Raw genomic sequence first — 26,172 nt, forward strand, 5'->3', positions numbered from 1 at the left:
TGATGGTGAATGTGTGAAGTGCAGGTCTGAGCCGGTGTGTGGTGTGAATGAGGGCTTTTCAAACCTGCAATAAAATGAGTTTAAATCATCAGCCAGGTGTTGATTGTCCACAGATCGGGGGGATGGTGACTTGTAGTTGGTGATGTTCCTCAGGCCATTCCAGACTGATGATGGGTAGTTGGATGAAAACTGTTTTTTCAGAGTAGTTCCTTTTAGAACTCTGATCTCCTTTGTCAGTCTGTTTCTGGCCTAGTTATACAAGATTTTATCCCCACTTCCGTAGGCATCCTCTTTGGCATGACGAAGGTGTTTGAGTTTCCCAGTAAACCATGGTTTATCATTACAGTATATACACAAATTATCAAAAAAGCAACCGAATGTTCATAAAATATTCAAATGCCTTCATGGCATGTTGACAGCCGTATATCAGACCGCGCCGTCAAGAAACACGCGTGTCAGGGAGTTTAATTCGTGTTTGTAGAGCACAGCTCAAGAGTCTATTGTCTACGCTTGACTTCCCACACTGGGGCCCTTTTAACGGAGCCCCCAGATGATCGGATCAAGTTACTTAAGTAGGCATTCAACATTTAACAACTCCGTTATGTGTTTAGACAGAAAGAGGAACGAGAGCGGAAAACTTTTTAGGCCAATTTAGACCAAACAGCTCGAATTCAAAATAAACACATTTGGAATACTTTATTCCTAGGGGTCTCGCCGGTCGATTTCGGTTGTACCTGGCTTCATCTCCTATTCGGAATACTACTTCTCTGTCCCGTCCTCGTGTGTCTGTTCATGAATAAAACAACTGAGCTCAGTGTCTGAGCTCAGCTTACACACACAGCGCTGGCATCTTTAAAAGGGGGTCCCTGCCTATTGGCTATCATCGAGCCAAAGGCTGGAGCGATTCCAGACTCCTATACACACACACACAGTCGAACACTTTCCATCACGGACATCCCCTCAATGAAACTCTCACCTTGGGTTTAAAGGCGTATCAGTTCATTCATTACACAAAGGTGATTCGAAACTAAACTCAACTGACCGTTCGGTTGATATGACGCTTGTAACTGCATGGGATTTTATTTCACTGTTTATGGAAAATGGCTCATATACATTTCTGCATAATGAAAAATTTAATAAAACTGAACAGGTAACAGTGCGTTATAAATAATAATTGTTTACTGCCGGTTTTACTGCATAAAACATAAAAAAAAAAAACTTTATTTGAAAACAAATGGTCATTATTTTATTACTGCTTCAAAGCAGGTTTTTGCAATGCCACTAATGGCCAGCAGGTGGCAGCCAATGATGCAAGTAATCTTTTTTTTTAATGCAAGTAATCAAGATGCGCAAACGCTTTACTGCCTACTATTTGAAAAAACAGTACGTTTTAAAAAGTATAATTCACTTTTGTCCCATTACGTCATTAATTCAGCGAGTGCTATCCAGTGATCTCAGGGGGAATAATATTTTAAATTATAATAGTATATTACAGTGTATATATCAAATGATGGGTGTAAAATGCAGTATTATCCGCTCAACTTGTTGCCCCAAAAGTCAGGTCTAATTTAACCCTTAATAACCCTGTTTTATGTTGTGTTTGGCTAAACGACTTTTCCAAAAGTACAACTTATTGAAAAAATTATATTTTTATACCCTCATCCTCAGTTTCATTCGCGTAATTTCAAAAAGTTCTTTAATGAAAATTTACTATCCCCCGAAATACCAGCCGGAAAATCAGCACACCGATTGGCAATTTCACTTGACATTTATGATGACATTGTTTATTTAACAGCATTCAAAATTACAAACACGTTTTGCTTTTTTTGTGAGGCAAAATACAGACAATAGAGTCTTTCAATTCCTCTCGATTCTGTCAAAAAGGCATAGAGGAAGAAAAAAACTAACAAAAAAACAACAACCTAATAATGGATGAGACTGACTCTTCCTCAGTCCAGCAGAGTCCAAAGTCAATTTTAATATCTCGAAAAACAAACCGTAAATGCTGAGCACAGTTTCTGATCATCTTGGCAAAAAATATTAAGTGCCCTTGTATGTAAGAACAGTCTGATGCGTGTAAGGGTGCTGGCTGTCTTGGAGGGTTTTGGATGAGTGTGTTACTGAGGCGGTAAAGGGATGCCGCGGGGGTCCGTGACCTGCCCTTCCTGTAGGTTTTTGACAAGCTGTGAGAGCCAGCGTTTGGTGGTAGAGTCGTCCTTTAGCACTTGAGCAAACGTGGTGTCCTTCAGCTGGTCCGGCAGACACTGACGCAGAGCTTCTCTCGCCCTGAGAAAGAGGAAATACAGTGTTTTAGAAAGTCAAGTACACCGTTAAAAATGATATGATCAATAAGTTGTGATAACATATGTGTTTACATTGCTTTAACTCAGTAAAATAAGTTAGTTATACAAGATTTGATAAGTTACACAAGATTTAACTCATTTTTTAAGTCAGTTTAATGTAATTTAAGTTGAAATTAGTTAAACATCCAAGTTGATTGTAACTTTTTTCAGTGTAATATATATATATTAAAAAAAATATTTAAATATCAATTAATTAAATACATTTAAATATATATTACATCAAATAATGTTTTAAATTAGAAAAAAATTAAAAATATGTTTATGAATATAAAATGTATTTTCTAAATGTATATTATAAATTGAAATGTATTTTATCTGTTGTATCCAATTTTTTTTTTTTTTGGTTTAAATTTGTTTCAAAATGTAATGTATTCAAAACGTAATTTGGTTCAAAATTATTTTTTTATCTACACTATCGTTCAAAAGTTTAGGGTTGGTAAGATTTTTTTTTTATATTTTGAAAGTTTCTTCTGCTCACCAAGGCTGCATTTATTTGATAAAAATACAGTAAAAACAGTAATATTGTGAAATATTATTACAATGAAAAATAATTAGATTTTTTAATGTAATTTATTCCTGTGATGCAAAGCTGAATTTTAGTTTCACATGATCCTTCAGTAATCATTCTAATATTAGTGTATTTAACCAGGTTTTTATATTTCATATTAATTGCAAACATCAAATTGTTAAGCCGCACAAATGGGCTCCCAAATCTTCAACTTGTCTCAACTGCAACGTTTGTGCACCTCCTAGAGGCTAAAAAATTAGCAAGGAACTGGAAAATCAAGAGAAAAAAAATACCTGGAGTTGTCAGAAAGTCGTAAATAACATCGCACAACATGTTTCAGTAGGCGAGCCGAAGGCTCCTTAGACAACTGAAGAACCATCTTCCCCTGCAAGACAAAAAGCACAAAAAACCCACACATAATCCTTAAGCTTAAACAGCATTTAAATAAGCCAATCACAATCCAGAACTGAAAATAGCCAGCGAATCAGACACACTCTGCCCACAGGCAATATAAAGTGTCCAACATGTTAACTTTCAGTCTAATTGACATAAGTAACAGATGCCAATCAAGCATAATAATTCTGAACAATACAAATAAGTTACTCACCAGAATCATGGCAACATGCGAAAAGCGTTCGTAGGTCTGGCAGATATACGCAAGACCCGTGTCATCCAAGAGGATCTTCTGCAGTATAAACGTGGCCACCTGAGAGAGAAACAAACGCTTATGTGGTTTAAACACCCGCAAAATACATTCATCTTTCTGAAACCCTGATTTACCCTAATATAAGTTCAAAATTGGCCAAAATAATATATATATGCGAGAAGATATTTGGTGATGTTTTTGTAACCGAACCGTTTTCGAAAGCTCGCTGCCGGACTCCATGATGCGCAGACAGAGAGGAATGATTTCTGTGGTCAACAGGAAGTTGATCACCTCCTGCTCGTCTGTTTTCACCAGCGCTCCTATAAAACAACCACGTGTCATTGCACTCTTATTTACTAAAACAGTTGTTGGATTTTTTCCTGCATTAGCCGGTTTTCTTACCGATAACACCCAGACTTGTGAGCCGCAGGTATTCAAAGGGTCGAGTTTTACTGACCGTGTGCAGGAAGGGATACAGAAACAGAGGGATGTGAGCTGCCAGGAAAGCAGAGCTGAGGATGAAAAACAGAGTCAGTGTGGCACAGGATTAAAGACAGTGTTATATCTGGTGTATACAGGAAGTGAGTTACCGTGTCTCTACGTGAGAGGCCACACACTGCAGCAGTGCTAAAGCGTTACACACTCGGTTAGACTGATGTGCTGTCAGTGTAGGGGGATTTATGGATGGGTAGATGTTCACAATTTCCTGTAAAAAAAGAGAAAACAAATGACACCATAGCCTGGTAATATCTCTTTAAAAACAAATTTAAACAGTTTGAATCTTTATTATGAAATCTAACCTTTACTGTTGTTATTATTATTTATTTTTAATGTTTGGATTAGTACTTGAATACCTGAAAGATTACTTTCAAATTAGTTTACTGTCAAATATCAGAATTTCCATTCAAACCATTATATTTATAAACCAAATTTATAACCTGAAAAATCAATCAAATCAATAAAAATACAGTTACAAGTCACTTTATATATGAACATTTTAAAGTAATCATTTTTTTTGTATTTCTTTAATAACTAAATTTATCAATTGCAAACATTTCCATTACCTTTCGTTCATCAATCCCCCCTCCCCGCAAAATGACAAATTACTTATAAATATTATTAAACGTTCATATTGCTTTTGTCCCCTTTAATATTTCAATTAATATCTGAATATTTTAAAGATATTACTGAAATGTCATTGTTTTATCCAAAATATTTATAATGTATCAATCAAAATAAACATCAATAAAAATGCAGTTAAGATAATAATCTTTTTTCTTTTTGTATTTCTTTAATTTTTTTGCATCATCATTTGCAAAATTTTCTACTTGATTTTCTAATGCCAACACGTTTATACATCAAGAAATAAATACTAAGTTCACACATTAAACTCTGCCGAGCAGCTGATTGGTTCTCTTAAAGCCGACCGCTTAGGCCAATCGGTCTGTTTGTTGCGCCTACGTGACCTACTGATTTCCGTCCCAAACCGGCTTAACTCAGGGTGCTTCTCAATACTCAAATTGATGCTTCCTCACTCCTACCTCCTCCAGCCTGTGACCCGGAAACCGATCATACTCAGGCATCTTGAAGGGCATCTCGATTCTCTAATTGCACATCAAGGAGACATAGGAATGAGGAAGCTTCCCGAGGAGTCATAAGCGAGGACACACCTGCTGCCCTCATGTCCTAAGGGGGTTGGACCCAAAACGTGAGGAAAGGAAACAAGGATGCACAAATAAAAAATGAGAAGCACCCTCAGTGCAGCACGCTATGGGAATTTTCCTTGCCCTCCACCTTCCCCAGCACCACCTGCCTAGATCTGATAGGGGGTTCTCACAGAAAGCCGCCTCTCGGACAGCGTGCGATCACGAGTTCGTATTGCTTGCCACTGTCGCCTTTGGCTTGCTTAGTTGGGGACACTTAATATTCAACAATATTATTGATCTGACTGTACTGACGCTGATGTATGAGAACTCAGATAATCTGGACGAGTACATCATTTTATGCAGAACTGATTTATAGATGAAATTAATCTTTACAACGCAACTGAATCAACACTGAACATCCACCAAAATGCATCATTTTCCTGTTATCACTGTAAAGACGCTTTAAAACAATCTGAGCTGTGTTTCCCAAAAGCATTGTGAGTCTTGATTGTGAAGTCCATTGCCACCAATGTTCTCTATGGTCAATTGACCTCATGATACTTTTGGGGAAACGCAGCCCAGTATTGTATAAAGCGCTATGACTTGACTTGTTGAACTCAGCATTAAGTGATTGACAGGCACCTGTAGGAGAGCCGCTATAGTCCCGCAGGAGTGCCAGAGCATCGGGGCCAGATCCGTCACAGACTCTCTCTTCTTGCTGAGCTCCAGCAGGGCGTTCTCGCGCGTCTCAGGACTGGAGAGCTCATTGATCCACTGATAGATCTTCTCACGGTCCACCTGCGCCAGACCCGCCGTGGTTACAGTCTACAGGACAGAAACAAATCACACAACTTACTTCAAACTAAAACAAGAGAAATCCAAGCAACTGATGTATATTAGCAATTCAGAACCAAATTTTACTAGGCAGTCAAGGCTGATTCCCATTTGTATTATAGGAAATGTATTTAAACTCTTTTCTGCTCAATTTCTATTTCTTATAATTGCTTGTTTATGCGTTAACTTTCCTTATAATTATATTGTAATAAACTTATAGGACAATTAATTATATGAATTAAAGATGTGATATCTTTAAATGTTTAATATTCCTTATCTAATCCTTCATTATTAATCCCATATCCATAACTAATGCCAACACAACACATGTTTACAAACAGAACAGGACACGTGGAGAAACTCGATAGACTCAATTCCTTACGCTATACGCACGCGAATAACTATATAGAGTCACACTGCGCAAGATATATACGCATTTTCTAATATAAAGCAACATATATGCTTTAATATATCACCATAGTAACCGACTGAATTAGCTTTAGCCGTTAGCTCTATCAGGCCCCGGCATAAACAAGCGTAAAACGCCCAAATCCGCTAAAAACTCACCGCTCCTGTAGCCAACATCCTCCCTACCACTTTATGGTGATCTCCAGAATAACAGTGAGTGGTAGTTTTTAAAACAACGAGAAATAGACCGGCTTTACATTAGCAAATGAGCTAATAAAAAAACAACCGCCTTCCGCTGGTGTTTCTTCTTGTACGGTTCTCTTCCGGTTGGCGTTTCTTCTTCTGCGCGAGTAGTTGGCGGGTAATGACGAATCCAGTGTTCATTGCTGCCCCCGTGCTGACTCTGTTAACAAAATGTATTGTTATTTTTATATAGAATTAATAATAATATTATAAATTATAATCATTATAACTTATTATTGCAATATATTATTATAAGTATTAAAATAATAATATATAATAAGCATAGGGACAATTATAATAATAATAATAATAATAATAATAATTATAGTAATAATAATACTAATTTGAATCTGCCTTGAAAAGCATCCTGGAAATTGGTATTTCTGAATTTCACTCGTTCTGTTTGTATTCCATAAGAAACTGTTTTCTGTTTTTTTGTGATCTTTACACTTCTCATTCTTGCATAATGTCAGTGTTGCTTTGAGGGTATTTTTGTGCCAATCCAAATCATGGGGAGGGGTAAAGTTGTCCTTGTCCAACTCTTTGGCCCCTTTCTGGATCATTCATTAACCAGACAGCCTGTCTTTTGTTTAGTTTTTTTGGATGTGATGCAACTGTTTTGGTGCTTTTCAAAAGTCATTCATTTATTAAACTGTCTGCCTTATCAAGTCTTAGGCTATTTGCTAGTAACTGAAAGACCAAATGTAATTAACAACCATAAACCCAGCCGTAGCCAGAAACTGTTTTAAAAATGACAATGTTTACTGACCTTTTGGGAGGTTTTCCCAAAGTCTGAACATTGTTTGATGGGAAACCCTCCCCAAAAGTGGTTATCTGTAAAGACAGAAGAATCATTGCCAAACAACCTAAATCCAGTCCACAGGGCAGGTTAATTATTCAAAAGATATGTTTGCAGACGCTTAAATGTTCCACTTTGGGGTAACCAGGGTAGTCATAGACAAGTGGGAGAGAGGAAAGTTAGTGTTTTCTTGCAGTCATGGCTAAATTGGTGGAATGTGTACCCAATTTCTCAGAGGGGCGGAACAAGGAGGTAAGACATGACTGACTGGATTAATTAAAAAGGTAATTTGGTACTCATAACCAAATTATCAGTACCTATCAGGTACCAAATTATCAGGTTCTTCCGTCGATGTTGACTGAACACTGTACTAAAATACTCTTGACTACACCGAGTCAAATCAGTAAGTTAAGTCGTTTCTTTTTATAATTTGCAGCACGACCAGTGCGATTCCTGAATGAAGGACTCGTATATGCGCTAGCTGGTTCTTTTAGTGAATCAAACCGTGCAACCGCTGTCCGATTTTGCAAACAAATCACTCTAACGAATCGGTTATATATATATATATATATATATATATATATATATATATATATATATATATATATTTGCAGCATGGTCAATCGATTCTTGAACGAATTATATCTAAAATCTAATTATTTTTAATGAATCAAAAACAAATGTCGCGACCTTTGTAACCCTATTGAACGAATGGCTCTAATGAGTTGGTTCTTTCTTCTTTCTTCATTACCTGTTTACCGTATATGACAAATACATTTTTTTTGTTTCGTTTCTTTGTTTAGTACCCTACACAAAAGGAATAATGTATTAATGTATAGAGTTCTTTTTAGCATTACATGACAATATTTTGGCCAATATATACAGGTCATTGATGCCATAGCCGATGCCATCTCTGCCACGGAGGGTTGCAGCTTGCTGGACGTCGATCCCGGGTCTTCGACGAACAGAACGGTGTACACTTTTGTGGGCCCACCCGAGGCTGTAATCGAGGGGGCGCTGAATGCTGCCCGTGTTGCGTTTAAACTCATAGACATGACCAAACACTCAGGTACAGCTGTGGAGGCAGTAGCTGATATACTGTAAAGTCATCATACATCACATTAATTTATTTTGTAAAAAAATTATGTTTTTGAACAGGTGAACACCCTCGGATGGGTGCAATGGACGTGTGTCCCTTCATACCGGTGCAGAACATCACAATGGAGGAGTGCGTACAGTGTGCCAATAAATTTGGCCAGAGATTGTCAGACATGCTGCATGTGCCAGGTGGGTTTGTATGGGCCAAGGTCATGGTGTCTATTGCCTGAACTATTCAGAATAACTTCAGTCCCATCCTCCATTCTTCATGTCTTTGTCTTATAGTCTATCTCTACGGAGAGGCGGCTAGAAAAGAAAGCAGAAGGTCACTTCCCTCCGTTCGTGCAGGAGAATACGAGGCACTACCGGAGAAGGTAGACCTAGACGTCTAGACCTCAATTCTGTGACCTCTCATTTCTGAGATCAGGATGTCATATCTGTGACCTTACTTCTTTGAGATTGATGAAACGGGAGTTGTGATAGTCTTTTCTTCCCTGTTGTGACATATATCCGTGTGAAACAGCATCTCAAACAAGAAAAAATTTAGGGCGGGTCTTGATTTTGTCCAACGGGAATTCATTGGATTGTTGTGGTTTGCTATTGATCGATCTCATGTGAGTGACAACTTGCCCCGCCCTCGTGCCTGTAAAACATGTCATCAGACAAGACACTGCAAGAGGGAGAAATTATTAAAGTAAAGACTGCGGGCCAAATTAATTAAAAAAATAGTTCAGTGTTTGGTGTTCCGAGTTGCAAACTTTCCGGAAATGTTTACTCCGGGTTGGTAAACATTTTCAAACTACTATTGGTCCGTGGCGATGACATAATAGCTAGGTGTGGCTCTGGGGCTCTTTTTTTTTTTTTACCTCTTAAGGCCCCAATATCTTTTTCGTTCTTCACTTAGGGGTAAAAAGAAATTCGAAATAAGCAAGCAGTGGTATACTGTTTGTGAACATCCTGACCCCGCCCACACTGCTGAGAGCGGCGTTTAGATGATTATGTAAATATGTGCTTCGCGCTTTGCTCTCAATAACAAAATAAACACAACAGAAATGACAGCAGAGAGAAACCAACAGTTAAGAAAGCATCCGATCATAGCAAACAAAAGCAATGATCCAGAGAAAATGTACACTCCAAGTAGGAGGAGCCACAGAGCCACACCCATCTATTACGTAACCGCCACTGTAGTAGTAGTAGTACCAGTAGTAGTACACTCCAGCAGGATAAAACTCCCAAAACCAACTTCGATTGGGCTTAATTTGTTCAAGATGACTACACACCAGTTCGTGACTGAAAACTGAAGTATACTTTAACCTTTAGACCTCAATTATACCTCATACCTGTGGCCTAATTTCTGAGAAACAGCACTGTTTTACATGCCATATTTGCATCGAAATAAGTATAGACCTTAAGTTAAAATAAATTACCGGTAACATTATTTTCTTTCCCTTTTGTGCTTTGTCCCCCCTGCAGTTGAAAAAGAGCGAATGGACCCCTGAATATGGACCTGCCACCTTCGTCCCCTCTTGGGGCGCCACGGTCACCGGCGCCCGAAAGTTTCTCGTCGCATACAATGTGAACCTTCTGAGCACAAAGGAACAGGCTCACAGAATCGCACTGGATATTAGAGAACAGGGCCGTGGCAAAGATCAAGTATGTCTTTGTCTGACGTCACTGTATTGGTCTTGGTTTTCAGTGTGCATCAAATCTAGAACTTGAGAATCTGACTTAATTATATCAATCACTTCCTTGAGGTTTTTATTATGTTCTTCTTCCTTCTTGTTTGTGAATGCTTCTGCTGCAGCCCGGGCTTCTCAAAAAGGTTCAGGGAATGGGATGGTACCTGGATGAGGCCAACCTGGCTCAGGTGTCCACTAACATCCTGGACTTTGAGTTGACGCCCATGCACATGGTGTATGAGGAGATCTGTAGAGATGCCAAGGTGAATTGTTTTCAATCATTCAAATCTCAATTGGAAACAGAATCAGAATAATTTGAAATTGCATGAATCAGAATTGGATTTATATTCATTTTACCTGTATAGGATTTGAACCTGCCAGTTGTGGGGTCTCAGATAGTGGGTCTGATTCCTCTGAAGGCGATGCTGGACTGTGCAGACTTCTACATCCAGAGAGAAAAGCTGTTTGTTGTGGAAGAGGAGCACAAAATCCGACTGGTGGGTTAAAATCAACACGGTCAAACGTTCAACATGGTAGCAAATCAATCTCTAATTTTTTCCTCTCTCAGGTTATCAGCAAACTAGGACTCGACTCTTTGGGGTCATTTGTTCCAAAGGAGAGAATCATTGAGTAAGTCGCAAAAGTATGTTAGTGGAATAACATGATTTGCCATCTCGATGACTAACAGAAGCACTGTATCTAATTGGATCACGCTGAGTTTAGGTATATGGTACAGGACAATCAGGGCGATGGGCGGCTTGCGTCTCTCTCTTTGCAGAAGTTTGTCCACAGCGTTGGGGCCAGAACAGCGGCTCCTGGTGGAGGGTCCGTTTCTGCTGCAATCGCTGCTATGGTAATCATCATTTATATATATATATATATGTAGTTTTTTTATTTAAATGTAATAATAAATGTGAAATGATGATTTTCAGTGTGCGGACTTCACGCTTCTTTTTTCATTTATCATTTATATATATTATTTTTGGAATATCAAATATTTATTAGATACATGTATACATTATAAAATAAATATTTTATATGTACATTATTTTTTAAATATAATTTTATAATATATATATATTATATATATATATATATATATATATATATATATATATAAAGTATGTAAAATAATTATAATAATTATTTATAATAGGCAATTTTATAAATATAAAATGTGACTTTAATGACTGTAAACATGTATTATCTTGAACATTTTACATATAAATATATATATATATATATATATATAATATTGTAATATATATATTTATAACATTTTATATTTGATATATTTATTCAGTTCATTTTATTACAATTATTATAATTTACATATACATTTGACATAAACTTAGAAAATTTATATTTATATATAAATATACATTTATATTTAATTTATTATAATTTTTATATACTTTATTACATACTTGTTTTGTAATACCTTTAAATGATTCAATAAATACGATTGCAGTCAAATCGATTAATCGTGATTAATCGCATCTAACATAAAAGTTTGTTTAAATAATATATATGTGTGTATATACATTATTATATTTTTATATATTATATATATATGTCTGTGTGTACTGTATATACTGTATACACACACACATACATATTTATATATATATATATATATATATATATAATGTGAATATATATACTGCGCGCACACACACACACACACACACACACACACACACACACACACACACACACACACACACACACACACACACACACACACACACACACACACACACACACACACACACACACACACACATGTAAATAAAATAAGATACACATGACAGCACTAATAAATATGTGTATCTCATTTTAAGGGTGCAGCTCTGGGCTGCATGGTCGGTCAGATGACATACGGTAAGAGGCAGTTTGAGTCTTTGGATGCGGAAATGAGGAAACTTATCCCTCCATTTCATGAAGCCATGAACGACTTATTATTAAAAGTGGATGCTGATTCAACGGCCTTTAACAGCTACATGGTACGTAACCCAACACAAACAACATTCAATGACTTTAAAAAGAATATTAAATGTATGAATGAATTTGCCATTTTAAATACACCACTTTTGTAACATCAGACTATCGAAACTGCTGTAAAATATATACAGTAGAATCTAGATGACAATAACAGAGTATAATTATTTATTTTGTTACAGGCTGCCCTGAAATTACCCAAAGGCACAGCAGATGAAATCAAACGGTGCGGTTTATCGCCTTTGTGATGTTACATTGAGCAAAACAGAGCTTCTCATCCATCAAACTGGAGAACAAACATGTCATTGGACAATTAAGGAACATTCTGTATCCTGATAAACCAGTTTAATGGTTTGGTTGATGTAAAAACATGTCATGAATCATAAAACAACCATTCAACCTGCATTTATCTGCCAAAGTTAACTTCTTCCTTTGCGGAAATGTAGTTCCAGAATGCAAATTACAACACCATTGGCAAAAAACACATATAAACATGGCACAGTAGCTACAACAACCTTTCAAATGGATCAGACCCCTAATGTGGCTACAATTATTTAAAATGAGTAAAGGATACTGAATCTTGTTCATGGATTGTGCAGGAGGGAGGAAGCCATGCAGGAGGGTCTGAAAGCAGCGGTGGTCGTCCCTCTGTCCCTGGCTGAAAGAATAAACACACTGTGGCCCGTCCTCAAAGAGATGGTGAAATACGGAAACGTGGCATGTAAATCAGACATTCAGGTGAATTACTAAGTAAAAGACACAAAGTAAAAACATCCTTCCAAACAAAGTACTTTGCACTTACAGTAAAAATCTTGACTTAACAAAAATCGCATGACTTTTAAGGTTAAAAAAGCTGACATCAGTATTTATTTCAATGCGTGATTCCTGTCATGTGCACATGCAGGTAGCGGCTAAAGCTTTGGAAACGGCAGTATATGGAGCATATTACAATGTCATTATAAACCTGAAGGACATCACGGATGCTTCATTCAGGGCTGCTGTGAGTATCTGGAAACATTCAAAAAACTATTTAGGTCAAGCCTTGATGCTTAAGCCACACGTTTTTCTTTTTCACATTTAATAACCCAGACACTGTGTGATACGAAACTTGTTTTGAGGAACCCATAAATGTCAAAAAACCAGTTGGCATTCATGAAAGTTTTGTGGTTTGTTGATTTTTAGACTGAATCGAAAGTGTCTGTGCTGTTAAAGAACGCCAGAGAAAATGCCAATGTTGCACTGCAGATGGCTGACCAGAGGAAATGATGGCACAGTCTGTATGGATGGCACAGACTAAGTAACTCACTACAGATCAAATAAAGACATTACACTAGACACACTGTAATGCAAATTGTGGGGTTTTTTTCTGGTGGTCTGGTGCACATGACCACATGTCAAAATACGCTGATCCAGGAAAAATCACGGTTACCAGACCATAAAATGGGCCAGAGTAACAGAGATTGAGGATGGGTTGACTCAAGCAAACAGCCAGAACATTATAGCAAACACCTCTCAACACCCTGGCAACCACTTAAAATACCTAAGCATAATTGCAGCGAGTTTTGCACTGACAAGCACCACTCATATTTTCATTAGACAGCATAAAACCTTCTTGCCACTTTCAAGTAAGTAATTTAAAACTAGTGACAATGCAAGCAATGTGATAATTGCAATGTAAACAGTTCTAAAACCTTTTAGGTATGCAAAAGAGCCTGTTTAAATGACATTTTTCATAAATAAGAGTTTGTGCAGTGCAGAATTTTTGAGTTTGGTTTGTACAGTCATATTTTGAATAAGCAGACCCATCCGGCATCTGAACCTAAAGCAGCATCATTCTTGAAAGAACTTGATAATCCACCAGCGGGTGGTGCTGTGACTGACCCACCAAAGGCCTCCCTCAGTATCCCACTCCCTCTGCTATCAGCTGTTGTTATTTATGCATCTAATAAAGCTGCACTGCTGGACAAAGAGAGACAGGGAGAGCAGAGACATCTGTATCGGCAAATGTTACAGAACAGCTGTAGCAATAATTTCCTCAGTCCACTTCCCTGCATATTCAAGAAGCACCACATCACCAAAACGCTACATTAGCCTAAAAGTTACAGCCGTGGTCTAATGAAAAGAGCCCATTCACCAATATAAACTGATGAATGCACCCATTTTCAAGACAGAAGATATTTTGTACAATACTTATCAGAACAATAGCATCCCCCTAGCAACTACCCTTATAATGACATTTGTAAAAAAACTCGGAACACTATCTTAATTGTTTAGCAACAGGACAAAGATCCCTCAGAAACCCCTAGCAGCCACCTAGCAACATTGTCAACCATATAACAACACTTTAAAACCTGTCAGAACAACCTAGCAACCCCCTAGTAACGATCCATAACGGCAAAGCAACAACATGACGGTGTCTTAAAAATAACACTCAATTATATAGCAACACGACAAAAATCCCTCAGAAACCCCTAGCAGCCACCTAGAAACATTGTCAACCATATAGCAACACTGAAGATCCTAAGATCCTGTCAGAATAACCTAGCAACACCTTAGTAACAATCCACAATGGAAAAGCAACATCACAACGTCTTAAAAATAACACTCTCGATTGTATAGCAACAAGATAAAAATACAATCAAATCAAACCACATCTAACACTGTAAAAACCTTTCAGAACAACCAAGAAACCCCCTAGTAACGATCCATAACGGCAAAGCAACAATATGACGGGATCTTAAAAAGAACACTTAATTGTATAGCAACAGAAGAAAAATCACTCAGAGACCTCGTAGCCAGCTAGAAACATTGTCGATATAGCAACACTTTAAAAACCTGTCAGAACAACCTAGCAACCCCCTAGTAACGATCCACAACAGAAAAGCAACAACATGACGATGTCTTAAAAAGAACACTCTCAATTGTATAGCAACAAGATAAAAATCACTCCAGCAATATCATAGCAACCACCTACAAATACAATCAAACCACATCTAACACTGTAAAAACATTTTCTAACAACCTAGCAACCCCCTAGTAACGATCCATAATGGCAAAGCAACAATATGATGGCGTCTTAAAAAAAAACACTCAGTTGTATGGCAAAAAGCTAAAAATCACTCAGAACCCCCTTGCAGCCACCTAGAAACATTGTGTCAATACAACAACACTTTAAAAAACCTGTTAGAACAACCTACTGTAGCAACTACCCATAACATGCTAAAACCTGCACACCCTCACAAATGTATAGCAATATGCAAAAACCTCCAAGCAACCATCCTATCAACCACATAGAAATGTCCTAGCAATACACACACGGGCTCATCAGATTTCAATTGTTCATTATAATGAAATTCATATGATATTTATGGTATTTGCATAATAAATTCATGATATGTACAACAAAATAGACAGCTCCTGAAAATCCTCAAATCAAAACTTGCTTTCAGAATTTACCCAAAGTGCAGAACATCTCTGTGCTGTCTCATCTAGACTTGTTCTTATCAATCCAACCAATCACATGATATCTAACAGCAGGGAATCTTAACTATAAAACTGCCTGGGAGGCTGTACATCTGTCCAGTGCTGCTTGGAGAGAGTGCGTAAAGGTGCTGTCCATTTCCAAATGTGTAAACGTCTACAAAGATACATCAGAAGATATGTTTCTCCTTCTTTATCTGAGCTTTTGGAGTGTGCTGGGCACACACAGTCAGAGCCTGAGTGCAACAACAACATCGCAAGCATTTGTGACACCTGGAGACGACAACGGCCAGTGCACGACCTGTCAGTTTAGACAGCAGAGTAAACTCATGCGCCTGCACTCCATCAAGTCTCAGATTTTGAGCATCCTGCGTCTCGAACAGGCTCCGAACATCAGTAGAGACACAGTCAAGCTACTCTTACCCAAAGCACCTCCACTGCAGGAGCTCCTCGACCAGTATGACCAAAATGGAGGCATTAGTGAGAATGAGGAACAAGGCAGCAGTGAGACTATTATTACCATGGCCACAGAACGTAAGTACCACAGTGTACTGCAATATATAGTGACACAATATATTCGGACAATGTATGTCATTAAAATGCATGTTAAGCTAGTTCTGAGAAAGGGCTAGCATAATTTGCAGATGCCACTTGGTTTGTTATTTTGTTGTAATGCAATGAAACTCATACTTTTTGAAGTGTGGCTAAAGTGTCCAAATACATTAGGGGGCCATTGTACTATCTGAAAGAGTTGACTATGAACCGACTATGGTTCATTCATTCAGCTGTTGTTGGAAGATGGCCAAAGGCAACAGACCTTGCAGAGCTGTGCACAAGAAACAACATGCAAAGTACATTTGGCCTGTAAAAATAATAACTCTTACAAAGATGTACAATGGAAACCTTAGTTTCTGCCAAAATACAGTAGTTGCTCCATTGATGTTACGTCAATAAAACTGGCAACTGGTATTTTTCACCAGTGCCATCAGAAAAAGTAAGATTAATTAAAGGTTTAAAAATTTTAGGGCAACTCTGCCCCTGGATTTTAGTTCGACCATAATCAAACACACTGGTAAGACTTCAATGAGATTGGACAAGTGAGTTTTATTAGGGTTGAAACTAAAATTCCTGGGAAAGTGGTGCCAGGAGCAGAGTTGCCCATCCCTGAACTATAGTTTACCACGGAAAGTTTTTTTTTCTTGTCAGAAAAATGTGCAGAAATTGTTCCTTTAAAGAGACAATTTATCTACCCTTAAAAGGAGCGTTTCAGTAATGTGTATCCTTAAATGTACTACTATGAACATTTAGTAGAAAGTTTGTAATAAGGTACAAAAGTTGTCTCTTTAAAGGTATTGGATGAGTACCAAGCTGTTGTACCCTTAAAGATACCCCTAAAGCTATTTTTTTTTCTGAGAGTGTAAGGTGAAAAAGGTGTACATGGTCTTAGTAAACTTAATACCTTGCAGCGCAAGCCATCGCCCATCTTGAGGGAATGCCGAAGTGTTGCATTTTCTCACTGAGCCCAAAGATTATGCCCGACAGCATCCTGAAGGCCTTGCTCTGGATCTATCTCCGACCAGCTGAGGAGCCAACCACAGTCTTCATCCAGATATCTCACCTGCGGTCATCTTCTGAAGGGAACAACCACTCAAGAATACGTGCACAAAAAATTGACGTGAATGCCCGGACAAACTCCTGGCAGCACATTGACATGAAGCAGCTGTTGCAGTTGTGGCTCAAACAGCCCCAGAGTAACTTTGGGATAGAAATCAATGCCTTTGACACGAATGGAAATGATATGGCTGTGACCTCTCCAGAATCTGGAGAGGAAGGACTGGTAAGTTGGTGCATGGATTGGTACTTAGGTACATGCTTCTTTAGAATAGAACAAACTACAATTTTGATTAACAAATCTGCCAAAGGTTTAACGATGTGTACATAGTCTTACCTTACAGATTAGTCTAGTGGATAAAGGGATACTTGACCGAAAATTATTGACATCAAATGCTGGTCGTTATTCATCATCTTCCTCTTAAATGTGCACCTTCTGGAGTTTAAGCGTACCTTTAATAACCTTTCCCTCTACCATGCCTGTCAAATATCATTCAAACTTGTCACATCCTGGCAAGTCTGAATGAGATTTGAAAGCAATGGTGGAGGGACACAGTATGTTTGAACTCCACAAGGGGCTGTACTTCTACTACTTCAACTTTCACCCTTTTTGGGGTATAGGCCGTCAACCAGAGCTCGCCCAGTATCTTAAGGGCCATTATACCATTGAACAAAGGTTTAGTTGGATCAGCTTGGTCAAGGGATCTTCCTGTAACAAGTGCATTGCAATTCATGTCAAGTATGTGCTTAATTGCACCTTTGCATATCTAGTATGTTTGACCATGACTTGTTCTTATCTCTACCCCTCCAGCAACCCTTCTTGGAGGTGAAAATATCAGATGCTGGCAAGCGGTCCAGAAGGGACACCGGCCTTGATTGCGATGAGCATTCCACTGAGTCTCGTTGCTGCCGGTATCCACTCACCGTCGACTTTGATGACTTCGGGTGGGACTGGATAATTGCGCCCAAGCGCTACAAGGCCAATTACTGCTCCGGTGAATGCGTGCAGAAGTACCCTCACAGTCACATTGTTAACAAGGCCAACCCTCGGGGCAGCGCAGGCCCCTGCTGCACACCAACCAAGATGTCACCCATAAACATGCTGTATTTTAATGACCGTGAGCAGATTATCTACGGAAAAATCCCTTCAATGGTCGTAGACCTTTGCGGCTGCTCTTGAGCCCAAGGGCTTTTCTAGTCACTATGACAGCAAGCCCTAACTGCTTTGGACCAGAGGGAAGTGAAAACAACCTTTACCTTGTCCCTTACAAAATAGTTCCTGCTAAAACAATTGACCACACCGGGGTCCCAACAAGCCAACTTAGCCAAATCTTTTAGTTTGTTCCAATCAACTGTTTTACACAAGGACAGTGGTAAAAGGTGACAAGGATTTCTTTGTTTTTGATGGTATAAGGCTTCCTGAAATCATTTGAGCATAGAGAGGACCTGATGGGCTTTACCATGGTGATTTCAGAATGTACAAATTGCAAAAAGTACTTTTAATTTTTAAATTAATGTCAAAGGGGGTTGTATAGTTGATTATTTATATAAAGCTGCTTATCCCCCAGTGACCCAAAAACAGGAACACTGACCCAGAAACTTACTCAACATGACGTCCAAACAACAGACTTTTGGAATTCTGCAGTTGGTTCATAGCATATGGGTAGTTGACAAATGACATGGATAGGAATCTTTTTAGTGCTGTAACTGGTCACAATTTCAATGCTTTTTAAATAGTTTTAAACATTGCTGGAACATTTCAATCATCCAAAAGCACACTTCTTATATTCTTGTCAAAAAACTGCCAATTCAGTAGTTGTCCTACAAAATGTCTTAGGCTAGAGATGTTCATAGTGATCTTTTAAAACATGGAATTAATTGTGTATTGTATGGTTCAAAATCATGTTGTAGTTTTGATCTGTTGTACCAAGTAAAATGCCTGTTACTGATGTTTTTGAGCAGTTGTTTTCACGTGTCCTTAAGGGACCTCTTCAATGTTGTCCCTTCGTAACCCTTAACAGTGACACCATTGACACCAATCCAAGCATGTGGAGCACATTATGGCGCTCAAAAGCAACAACCCCATATTCCATGGAAGCTAAAGCCTCTCCTGTGTTATTTTGTTATTTTGAGGGCTCCCCAGCGTGATGGAGGCCCTGCGAGGAAACATTAGTAGAAGTCTGTCCACAGGACAATGAGTGCACTTTGAAATGTCCTCATTCGCGGTTTAAAAAAAGATTTTGCACACTTTACTGCATGATTCAATAATTGCACACTTTGAGTTGGCGATTAAGTAAGCTGAAGTTATCTAGAATTAAATATATAATACAGAATGAAAATAAGATATTCCCTAAGTGGGTGTGCTTTTTTACCCCCTGAATCAAACATTGAGCTATCAGAAGGGTCAGATATTTATAGAGATCTTTTATAGTTTGCACATATTGTTTCATGTTGAAACTGATCTAACGGTGGAGCTGGTGACCTCATGCAAATGGAGAGAAAAAAAGATTCTCTCCTGTTGTAAATGAAGACACGGAAGATACATCCTGGTTTTGGAACAACCTAACAGGATGAAAAAGAGGGCAAATTATATTAAAAGAATGCAATTATAACCATAGGCCTATAATCGTGCATAGAAATGATTGCAAATAAATAAATAAAAACAAAAACGGCTTTTCAGGTTTTAAAGGGAGGAGAAAACACACTAGTCCTGGTCTCTTCTATAGAACAAGAGTGTACTGCAATGCAGCAAATCAGAAGGAACTTCACCTTATTTGACCTCACATTCCATGTAGTCCTGTCACTCTTATTACTTACCTCTTAAAAAACACATATGTTCCTTATAAAACAGTATAAAGCAGATCATAACATGCAACTCTCATACAGTTTTTTACGTAGTGATGAAATAAGCATCTTTCTCTAGTGTACTACGCAGTTTCAGTTTCTTATAAATCACGTGGGCTCCGCTACAACGTTGGTCCAAAATTCCAGTTGCGTCATAAAGGACAGCAGGTCGCGCTGATAGGCTAGTGCATGTGTAACAAACAACACTTTGCTCACTGATTGGTTTATCTAGCTTTCACTCAAACACACTCACGCGTGCTACTCGCGCAGAAAAAGTCGGACATAACTGGAAAGACTAAATTCAATAACAAATCGACAATAACAGGGAACTTGCCTGTTCTTCCGTATTATTGTGCTGCTATAGAAGACATATTAAACATATATCTGCGGATTCTTACTTTAACCGTATTTGGAAAACATTTGGGGGTGAGTAACAAAATAATAACTTTAATTTCCGCATTCATCTTTTTTCTGCTTGACAAATTACAGGAAGTTTGATCTCACGTTTGATTACTTCGTGGTATTCCTGTATACGCGTGTAATCCTAAGATTTCACATGTTATTTGAGGATTTTACTATTAAGAAAGCAATGGAAAAACACATAAAATACCTTTATACATACAAGGCCATGTGTAAACGGAGCTATTTATATGTCCGAATGCAGGCAAAAGAATATCATGCTTTTATGTATTCATGCGATTCTGTTATGCTAAAATAATGATAATATCTTTCAATATAACTATATTAGTATTACTACTATTATTATGGATTGATTCCAATTTATACCGAAGGAAAAAATTGCTGTGCATTTTAAAAACACACTCACACGCACACCCACCCCTCATACATGCACCCACCCACGTTTACGAAAGCTATCAGAATGAGGACGTAACATAGACGGCTATTGTATTTATATTAAGCCTCTAAAAATTATTTATACAAAAACAATACTGCCAAACCATACCGTACACACACGTGTTTGAGCGCACATTTAAAAAAACAATATGATTAAAAATCGTACATGCAGTCTTTTTGACAACACTAATGTTCAGTAAAGACAAAAATAATCATGCATATTCAAACTAATGTTAGCCTATTCTTATTGTACTCTTTGTAAATTATACCTACTATAGACTAAAACTTTGAAAACATTTTAATAAGAATATAAAATCTTTTACATGATTCTCTGTCTTAGAGCTCCACACACACAATCACTACAGACTAAACCTAATCTTTGGCCCACAAGAAAACATTTAACATTTTTTAATAATAATAAAATGAAATATTATTTACTTAATTTTTACATATCTTTCTTGCAAAATGTTTTGGCAAATCTGTTTGTAGCTACTAGGTTAGAAACACACAGCACAAAAACCTCAAAATGTCCTGTGCCTAAATTGAAATCTCCTCATCTTGCAAAGAAATGCTTTGTGCAGGTTGTATGTCTGCGGTCTTCCGTCTTCATTGTACTTTGATTTCTGCAAGAAAATCTTGATTATGCAGTCAGCTAATCACTGTGGGCCACCCTTTACCAAACGCATATCTCCATTTATTTTACCTCTCAGCCCACAGATTTGCAGAAATGAGTCAGTGGTTGGAGCTTCAACAACTTGATTCAAAGTTTTTGGAACAGGTCGACCAACTGTATGATGACAACTTTCCAATGGCCATCCGGCAGTACCTCAGCAGCTGGATAGAAAGCCACGACTGGTGTGGATGAAAGATTTTATTCCTTCTTTAGCTTTATAACCATATCAAACACATAACCACAAGCTCCCGCAAGTATAATAATGCTAAACTAGAGCAGGCATTGGCAACCAGTTGATTTTTATTTATTTAATTGTTTTTATTGCAGGAAGAAATTTTACAAAATACACATATCGACCAAAAAAAGCCCGAAAACAAAGCACAGATAAACAACAATAGAAAAATAGACGCCAAAAAAAAGTAAAGTAAAGAAAGAAAAGAAAAGAAATACCTTATCATTTTAGATATATGTCCTTTGGGGGTGTTGAGTGATTTGAGGTATTCAGTAATTTAACATCTTTTACCCTTTCTCTCGTCCCCCCTACTACAAATTAGAATACAAATATAAAATAGTAAAACATGAATTAGCCTAATACTTAAAAAAATATTTAAAGGTACAAAAGATACAAATATTCATATAAAATATTAGTTATATTATTTTTTGTACACCTCAAATGTAAATAAATGATTTTGATTCCAATTCTGCTTATCGATTCTGATTCTTATTGTTTCCCAGTTTTGATTCCAATATGGTTAAATAAAAAAAATGAAAACAATTAGATATCAAACATTTATTCTGTCATTTGGCAATAGCCTACCATGACCAAAAATCAGCAGCCTAACAACTAACTAAATTGAAATCAAATGTAAAATAATCCTTATTTAAGTTACAAAAGTTATTCAGCCAAGATCAGTGAGTGATTTTCGTTCTCTTTTGTTCTTTGATTAACAGTAATGACAGACGGCAGCAGGTTTATTAGACTGCTGTCACTTTAAGAGCTCAAGACCGCACAGATCCAATAGGTTATACTGTAACACATGCGTTTTCTTTCTCATCTGTTTACGTTCACTGAAGTCCTAACTGACTGTGTTTACGAGGATATTTTGACATAAATTTGTCCGTTCAAGCACAAGAAGCTTCGAAAGAGAACTCAATTCACTATATGTGCACTATATGAGAGGCGGCTTTTTGTGCGCACGCTCTGGAAATGTTAATTTTGACAAGTATCCGATTCCTGACATTAAAGGTGCAGTAAGCGATTTGAAATCACCAAAACAAACACACCCTTACCCAAAAGTATCATACCCCTATCTTGATAGCTCCGCCCCCAAATTCACTAACACTCTATGCAAAACAGGGACCTCCCCCTTGTATACGCACCTTACTGCTGATTGGTCCTCCAGAGCTGGTTGCGGCAATAAAGAGGCAAATGCTGCCGTATCAGTTTTTCAAGAAGACTAATAAGTCGGCACAACATAAACAATTACTTACTGCAGTTATTATTGCTAAACAAAGTGTAGCAGTGATAACTACTAACTATTTTAAATATATTTATAATCTTACTGTAAACATCTTTACTTTCTTATTATATATTTGTCATCCCAGTAAGAGGAATTTTATAGGTACAAATATTGGAATTGTATTAAAATAGAATTCAAACCAGTCTCAACTTTAGTAGACCTAAATCCTCTGTTCTTCTTACCCCAAAGGGAGCATGTTGCTAATGTGGAGAACGAGTCCCTGGCCACCGTGAGGTTTCATGATCTTTTGACCCAGTTAGATCACCAACACAGCCGCTTCGCGATGGAGAAAGACTTCCTGAACCAGCACAACATCCGCAAGATCAAGAGGAACTTGCAGGTGACTGACGTAAACTGGCTACATGACCATTTCCTTTTAGTGTGGTGTCACTTTTAGTTAATTTGAACCTTGTTTTCCAGAACCTCTTCCAAGACAATCCTGTTTCTATGGCTATGATCATCAGTAGGAACCTTAGCGAAGAAAGGAAGATTCTGGTCGCTGCCCAAATGTCAGAGGTGAGTAATTTACAAATGACAACCACTGATCTCCACCACCTAAACCTTCGATTTTAATATATTTTAAGTCAATATGACATTTAGATCTCTTTTGTTGGTGTGAAGTTCCATTATTAGAGGAATAGTTTAACCAAAAACAAAAATGCATTTACTCACCAAACCTGCATCTGCAAAACACAAAAGGAGATATTTCACAATATTTGTCAAGCTGCCCATTTCCATATAATGATATGAAGTTAGTAATTAGTAGGGATGGCCCGATACCGATACTGGCATCGGGGATCGGGTCGATACTGTCCTCATATACTCGTACTCGTACTCATAAAAATTCGCCGATACCACGCCCCGATACCACGTACATTTTGCGAAACGAAACTGTCCGCCGCGAGTGCTTTGTCAAGGTGAACTGAGGCATAGGGACGTGCACTCCCAACGCAAAAGAGTGCGGCGTGGCACTAGATCTGATGGCCGAGCGCGAGCGCGGGCGCGGGCGGTAATGCACTCACTCTGTGTGTGCGGGTTCCGGGAGAATAAAACGATTCGCGGGACTCCCGCAAACTAGAAATATCTATGAATACAACATATTAAAACTAATAGATTTTCATTCATCTGTTGCAGAAAAGCAAGAAGAACAACTAAAACAAAATAGAAACGATTTACAGGCCAGAGTTTCTATTCATAACATGTTTGCAGCGTTGAGCGATGTAGCCAATCACAGACATGTGTGTTGATTTCTTGAACGCAATGGCTAATCAGAAGCATTTAAGATAGACTCCCCTCACTGCTCAAAACTTTTTTGTTCAGTGCTGAATTCTGTATGCTGGCAAATCCTCTAATTATAACAAACAAAGTGTGGATATTATGAAAGATTCATTGTGCAGTCAGCTTCATTGATAATAACAGATGTGTGAGATCGCGATGAACTGTCAGCTTTTTAGGAATTAGACTATTAAGGGAGCGCACTTTGGGCACATTCAGTCATGTCAGACCATGCACGCAGTAACTGCTTGCTTTTATGTTAAATTAACAGTGGTTTGTGTGTTAATACATTTATTATTTTACTCATTATTATTTATTTTTAGACTTGTTAAAACAAGCAGAGAATAAAATAAAAACAGTCTTCTAACCTGTGTTCTAAAATAGTCTTCTGTCTTCTTTTCTGGGAGCCTATAGTTACTTTTGCGGTAGAAATATCGGTATCGGTACTCGATATCGGCAAGTACACAAATGTAAATACGCGTACTCGTATAGGTTTGAAAAAAAATGGTACCGGGCCATCCCTAGTAATTAGTATTTCGTTGCAGAATCGAACCGAGAGCACCCAAAATGACATGATCGTGGAGAAACATCGAGAAATGGACGGAAGGGTGAAAGACATAAAGAATAAAGTACAGGTGATGTATACACACACAAAAAAACTTGTCTCAACTACAAGATATGTTGGTTACACTTTTTTTTGACGGTCCACATTAGACATTCTTCTAACTATAAGTAACTTTGCAGCTACATGTCAACTAACTCTCATTAGAATATTAGTAAAATTAAATCTAAATAATATAAAAATAAAATGAAAAATAGTTAGAAGAATGTCCAAAGTGGACCATCGATTAAAATGTTACGATATGTGTAATTCTTCTAGTCAAGTCGTGTGAGACATCTTTTTTCCCATTCTATTTCTGATTAGGACACCGAGCAGATAATCAAAAATCTGGAAGATCTGCAAGACGAGTACGACTTCAAGAGCAAAACTCTTCAAAGCAGAGGTAACGGAATTAAAAAATGCTTTCTTTGTAGTAGAAAAGAGCTGGATTAAATGTGTGGTCCATAGACTGTAAAAAAAAGATGGACAGCATGTCTGGAAGCCAAAATAACTCACGGTGTTTGCTGATTAAGTTGTTCGGAGTATTAAGGTCCCGCCCACACTCCTGTAAACTCTTTCACAAGCACAGCTGTCAATCATGACGTTATGCTCCGTTTTTATAGCATCAAATAATAACTAAAACCAAACTTATTTCGAAAATGAACATTGAACATACGTCTGCGTGATAAGGACTACCTAGAATAACAGAAACCATCTTTGGGAAGTGTCAATGGATTTTTTTTGTTTGGCTCGTTTCCCATTTGATTACATGGAAAGGGTGGGTTTAAGACCTATACTGCAGCCAGCCACCAGGGGGCGATCAAGCTTTACTTTTTAGAATTTGTGCGGCACACTTGGTGCGGTCACATTTGCAAAATTTCACACGCAAAAAATGTGTCTAATGTCCATTGTCTATCATCAGTAGTGTAGCAATGTATATCCACAATAGGTGTCATTTTGAAACCAAGCAGCTTTCTGTTGGTCAGCGCAGCGAATTCCCTTAACCAAATTGAATTTTTCTGTCTTTCCCCTTCACGCAAAAGTCCCAATCGTGTGGATTTCGCCATTGGGAATTCGCTAAAATGTGA

General features: G+C 37.8%; 4 protein-coding genes across 6 annotated transcripts in view; 3 read left to right on the top strand and 1 right to left on the bottom strand.

Moving 5' to 3' along the window:
* Positions 1 to 1,756: 1,756 nt before the first annotated feature.
* On the bottom strand, positions 1,757 to 10,718 carry cnot9 (CCR4-NOT transcription complex subunit 9). 2 transcript variants are annotated; one of them, XM_077226217.1, is made up of 11 exons: positions 10,582 to 10,718; positions 10,389 to 10,471; positions 7,418 to 7,482; positions 6,692 to 6,808; positions 5,806 to 5,988; positions 4,108 to 4,223; positions 3,920 to 4,029; positions 3,728 to 3,837; positions 3,479 to 3,577; positions 3,165 to 3,256; positions 1,757 to 2,286 (listed from the first exon to the last, which is right to left on the bottom strand). In XM_077226217.1, exons 5-11 carry the CDS (start codon positions 5,845 to 5,847, stop codon positions 2,118 to 2,120), a joined length of 738 nt encoding a protein of 245 aa, XP_077082332.1. In that variant the 5' UTR covers positions 5,848 to 5,988; positions 6,692 to 6,808; positions 7,418 to 7,482; positions 10,389 to 10,471; positions 10,582 to 10,718; the 3' UTR covers positions 1,757 to 2,117. The 2 variants fall into 2 exon arrangements, with proteins under 2 accessions (XP_077082332.1, XP_077082331.1); XM_077226216.1 differs by having other exon boundaries at positions 6,565 to 6,808; positions 10,582 to 10,680.
* Positions 7,566 to 13,566, top strand: ftcd (formimidoyltransferase cyclodeaminase). Of its 2 annotated transcripts, none has more exons than XM_077226213.1 (14): positions 7,566 to 7,699; positions 8,333 to 8,516; positions 8,606 to 8,734; positions 8,831 to 8,919; positions 10,019 to 10,198; positions 10,350 to 10,487; positions 10,590 to 10,721; positions 10,793 to 10,854; positions 10,948 to 11,077; positions 12,069 to 12,230; positions 12,408 to 12,451; positions 12,825 to 12,963; positions 13,130 to 13,225; positions 13,408 to 13,566. In XM_077226213.1, the coding sequence occupies exons 1-14, from the start codon at positions 7,646 to 7,648 to the stop codon at positions 13,489 to 13,491; spliced, it is 1,623 nt and encodes a 540-aa protein (XP_077082328.1). In that variant the 5' UTR covers positions 7,566 to 7,645; the 3' UTR covers positions 13,492 to 13,566. The 2 variants fall into 2 exon arrangements, with proteins under 2 accessions (XP_077082328.1, XP_077082329.1); XM_077226214.1 differs by lacking the exon at positions 7,566 to 7,699 and adding an exon at positions 7,840 to 7,850.
* Positions 13,567 to 15,690: 2,124 nt separating this feature from the next.
* mstna (myostatin a) lies at positions 15,691 to 19,266 on the top strand. Its single transcript, XM_077226215.1, has 3 exons — positions 15,691 to 16,239; positions 17,172 to 17,542; positions 18,128 to 19,266. The coding sequence occupies exons 1-3, from the start codon at positions 15,885 to 15,887 to the stop codon at positions 18,494 to 18,496; spliced, it is 1,095 nt and encodes a 364-aa protein (XP_077082330.1). The 5' UTR covers positions 15,691 to 15,884; the 3' UTR covers positions 18,497 to 19,266.
* Positions 19,267 to 20,344: 1,078 nt separating this feature from the next.
* Positions 20,345 to 26,172, top strand: part of stat1a (signal transducer and activator of transcription 1a) — a 31,079-nt gene continuing 25,251 nt past the window's right edge. The window contains exons 1-6 of the mRNA XM_077226185.1: positions 20,345 to 20,586; positions 21,726 to 21,870; positions 23,398 to 23,548; positions 23,629 to 23,724; positions 25,029 to 25,118; positions 25,409 to 25,487. Coding sequence (XP_077082300.1) covers positions 21,743 to 21,870; positions 23,398 to 23,548; positions 23,629 to 23,724; positions 25,029 to 25,118; positions 25,409 to 25,487 — 544 coding nt within the window. The 5' untranslated portion in view covers positions 20,345 to 20,586; positions 21,726 to 21,742. The remainder of the gene's footprint in view (positions 20,587 to 21,725; positions 21,871 to 23,397; positions 23,549 to 23,628; positions 23,725 to 25,028; positions 25,119 to 25,408; positions 25,488 to 26,172) is intronic.

This window comes from Siphateles boraxobius, unplaced genomic scaffold (genome assembly GCF_051911475.1).
Source record: "Siphateles boraxobius isolate OS27281-9 unplaced genomic scaffold, OSU_SipBor_1 13, whole genome shotgun sequence".
In the NCBI taxonomy this organism is placed as follows: domain Eukaryota; kingdom Metazoa; phylum Chordata; class Actinopteri; order Cypriniformes; family Leuciscidae; genus Siphateles; species Siphateles boraxobius.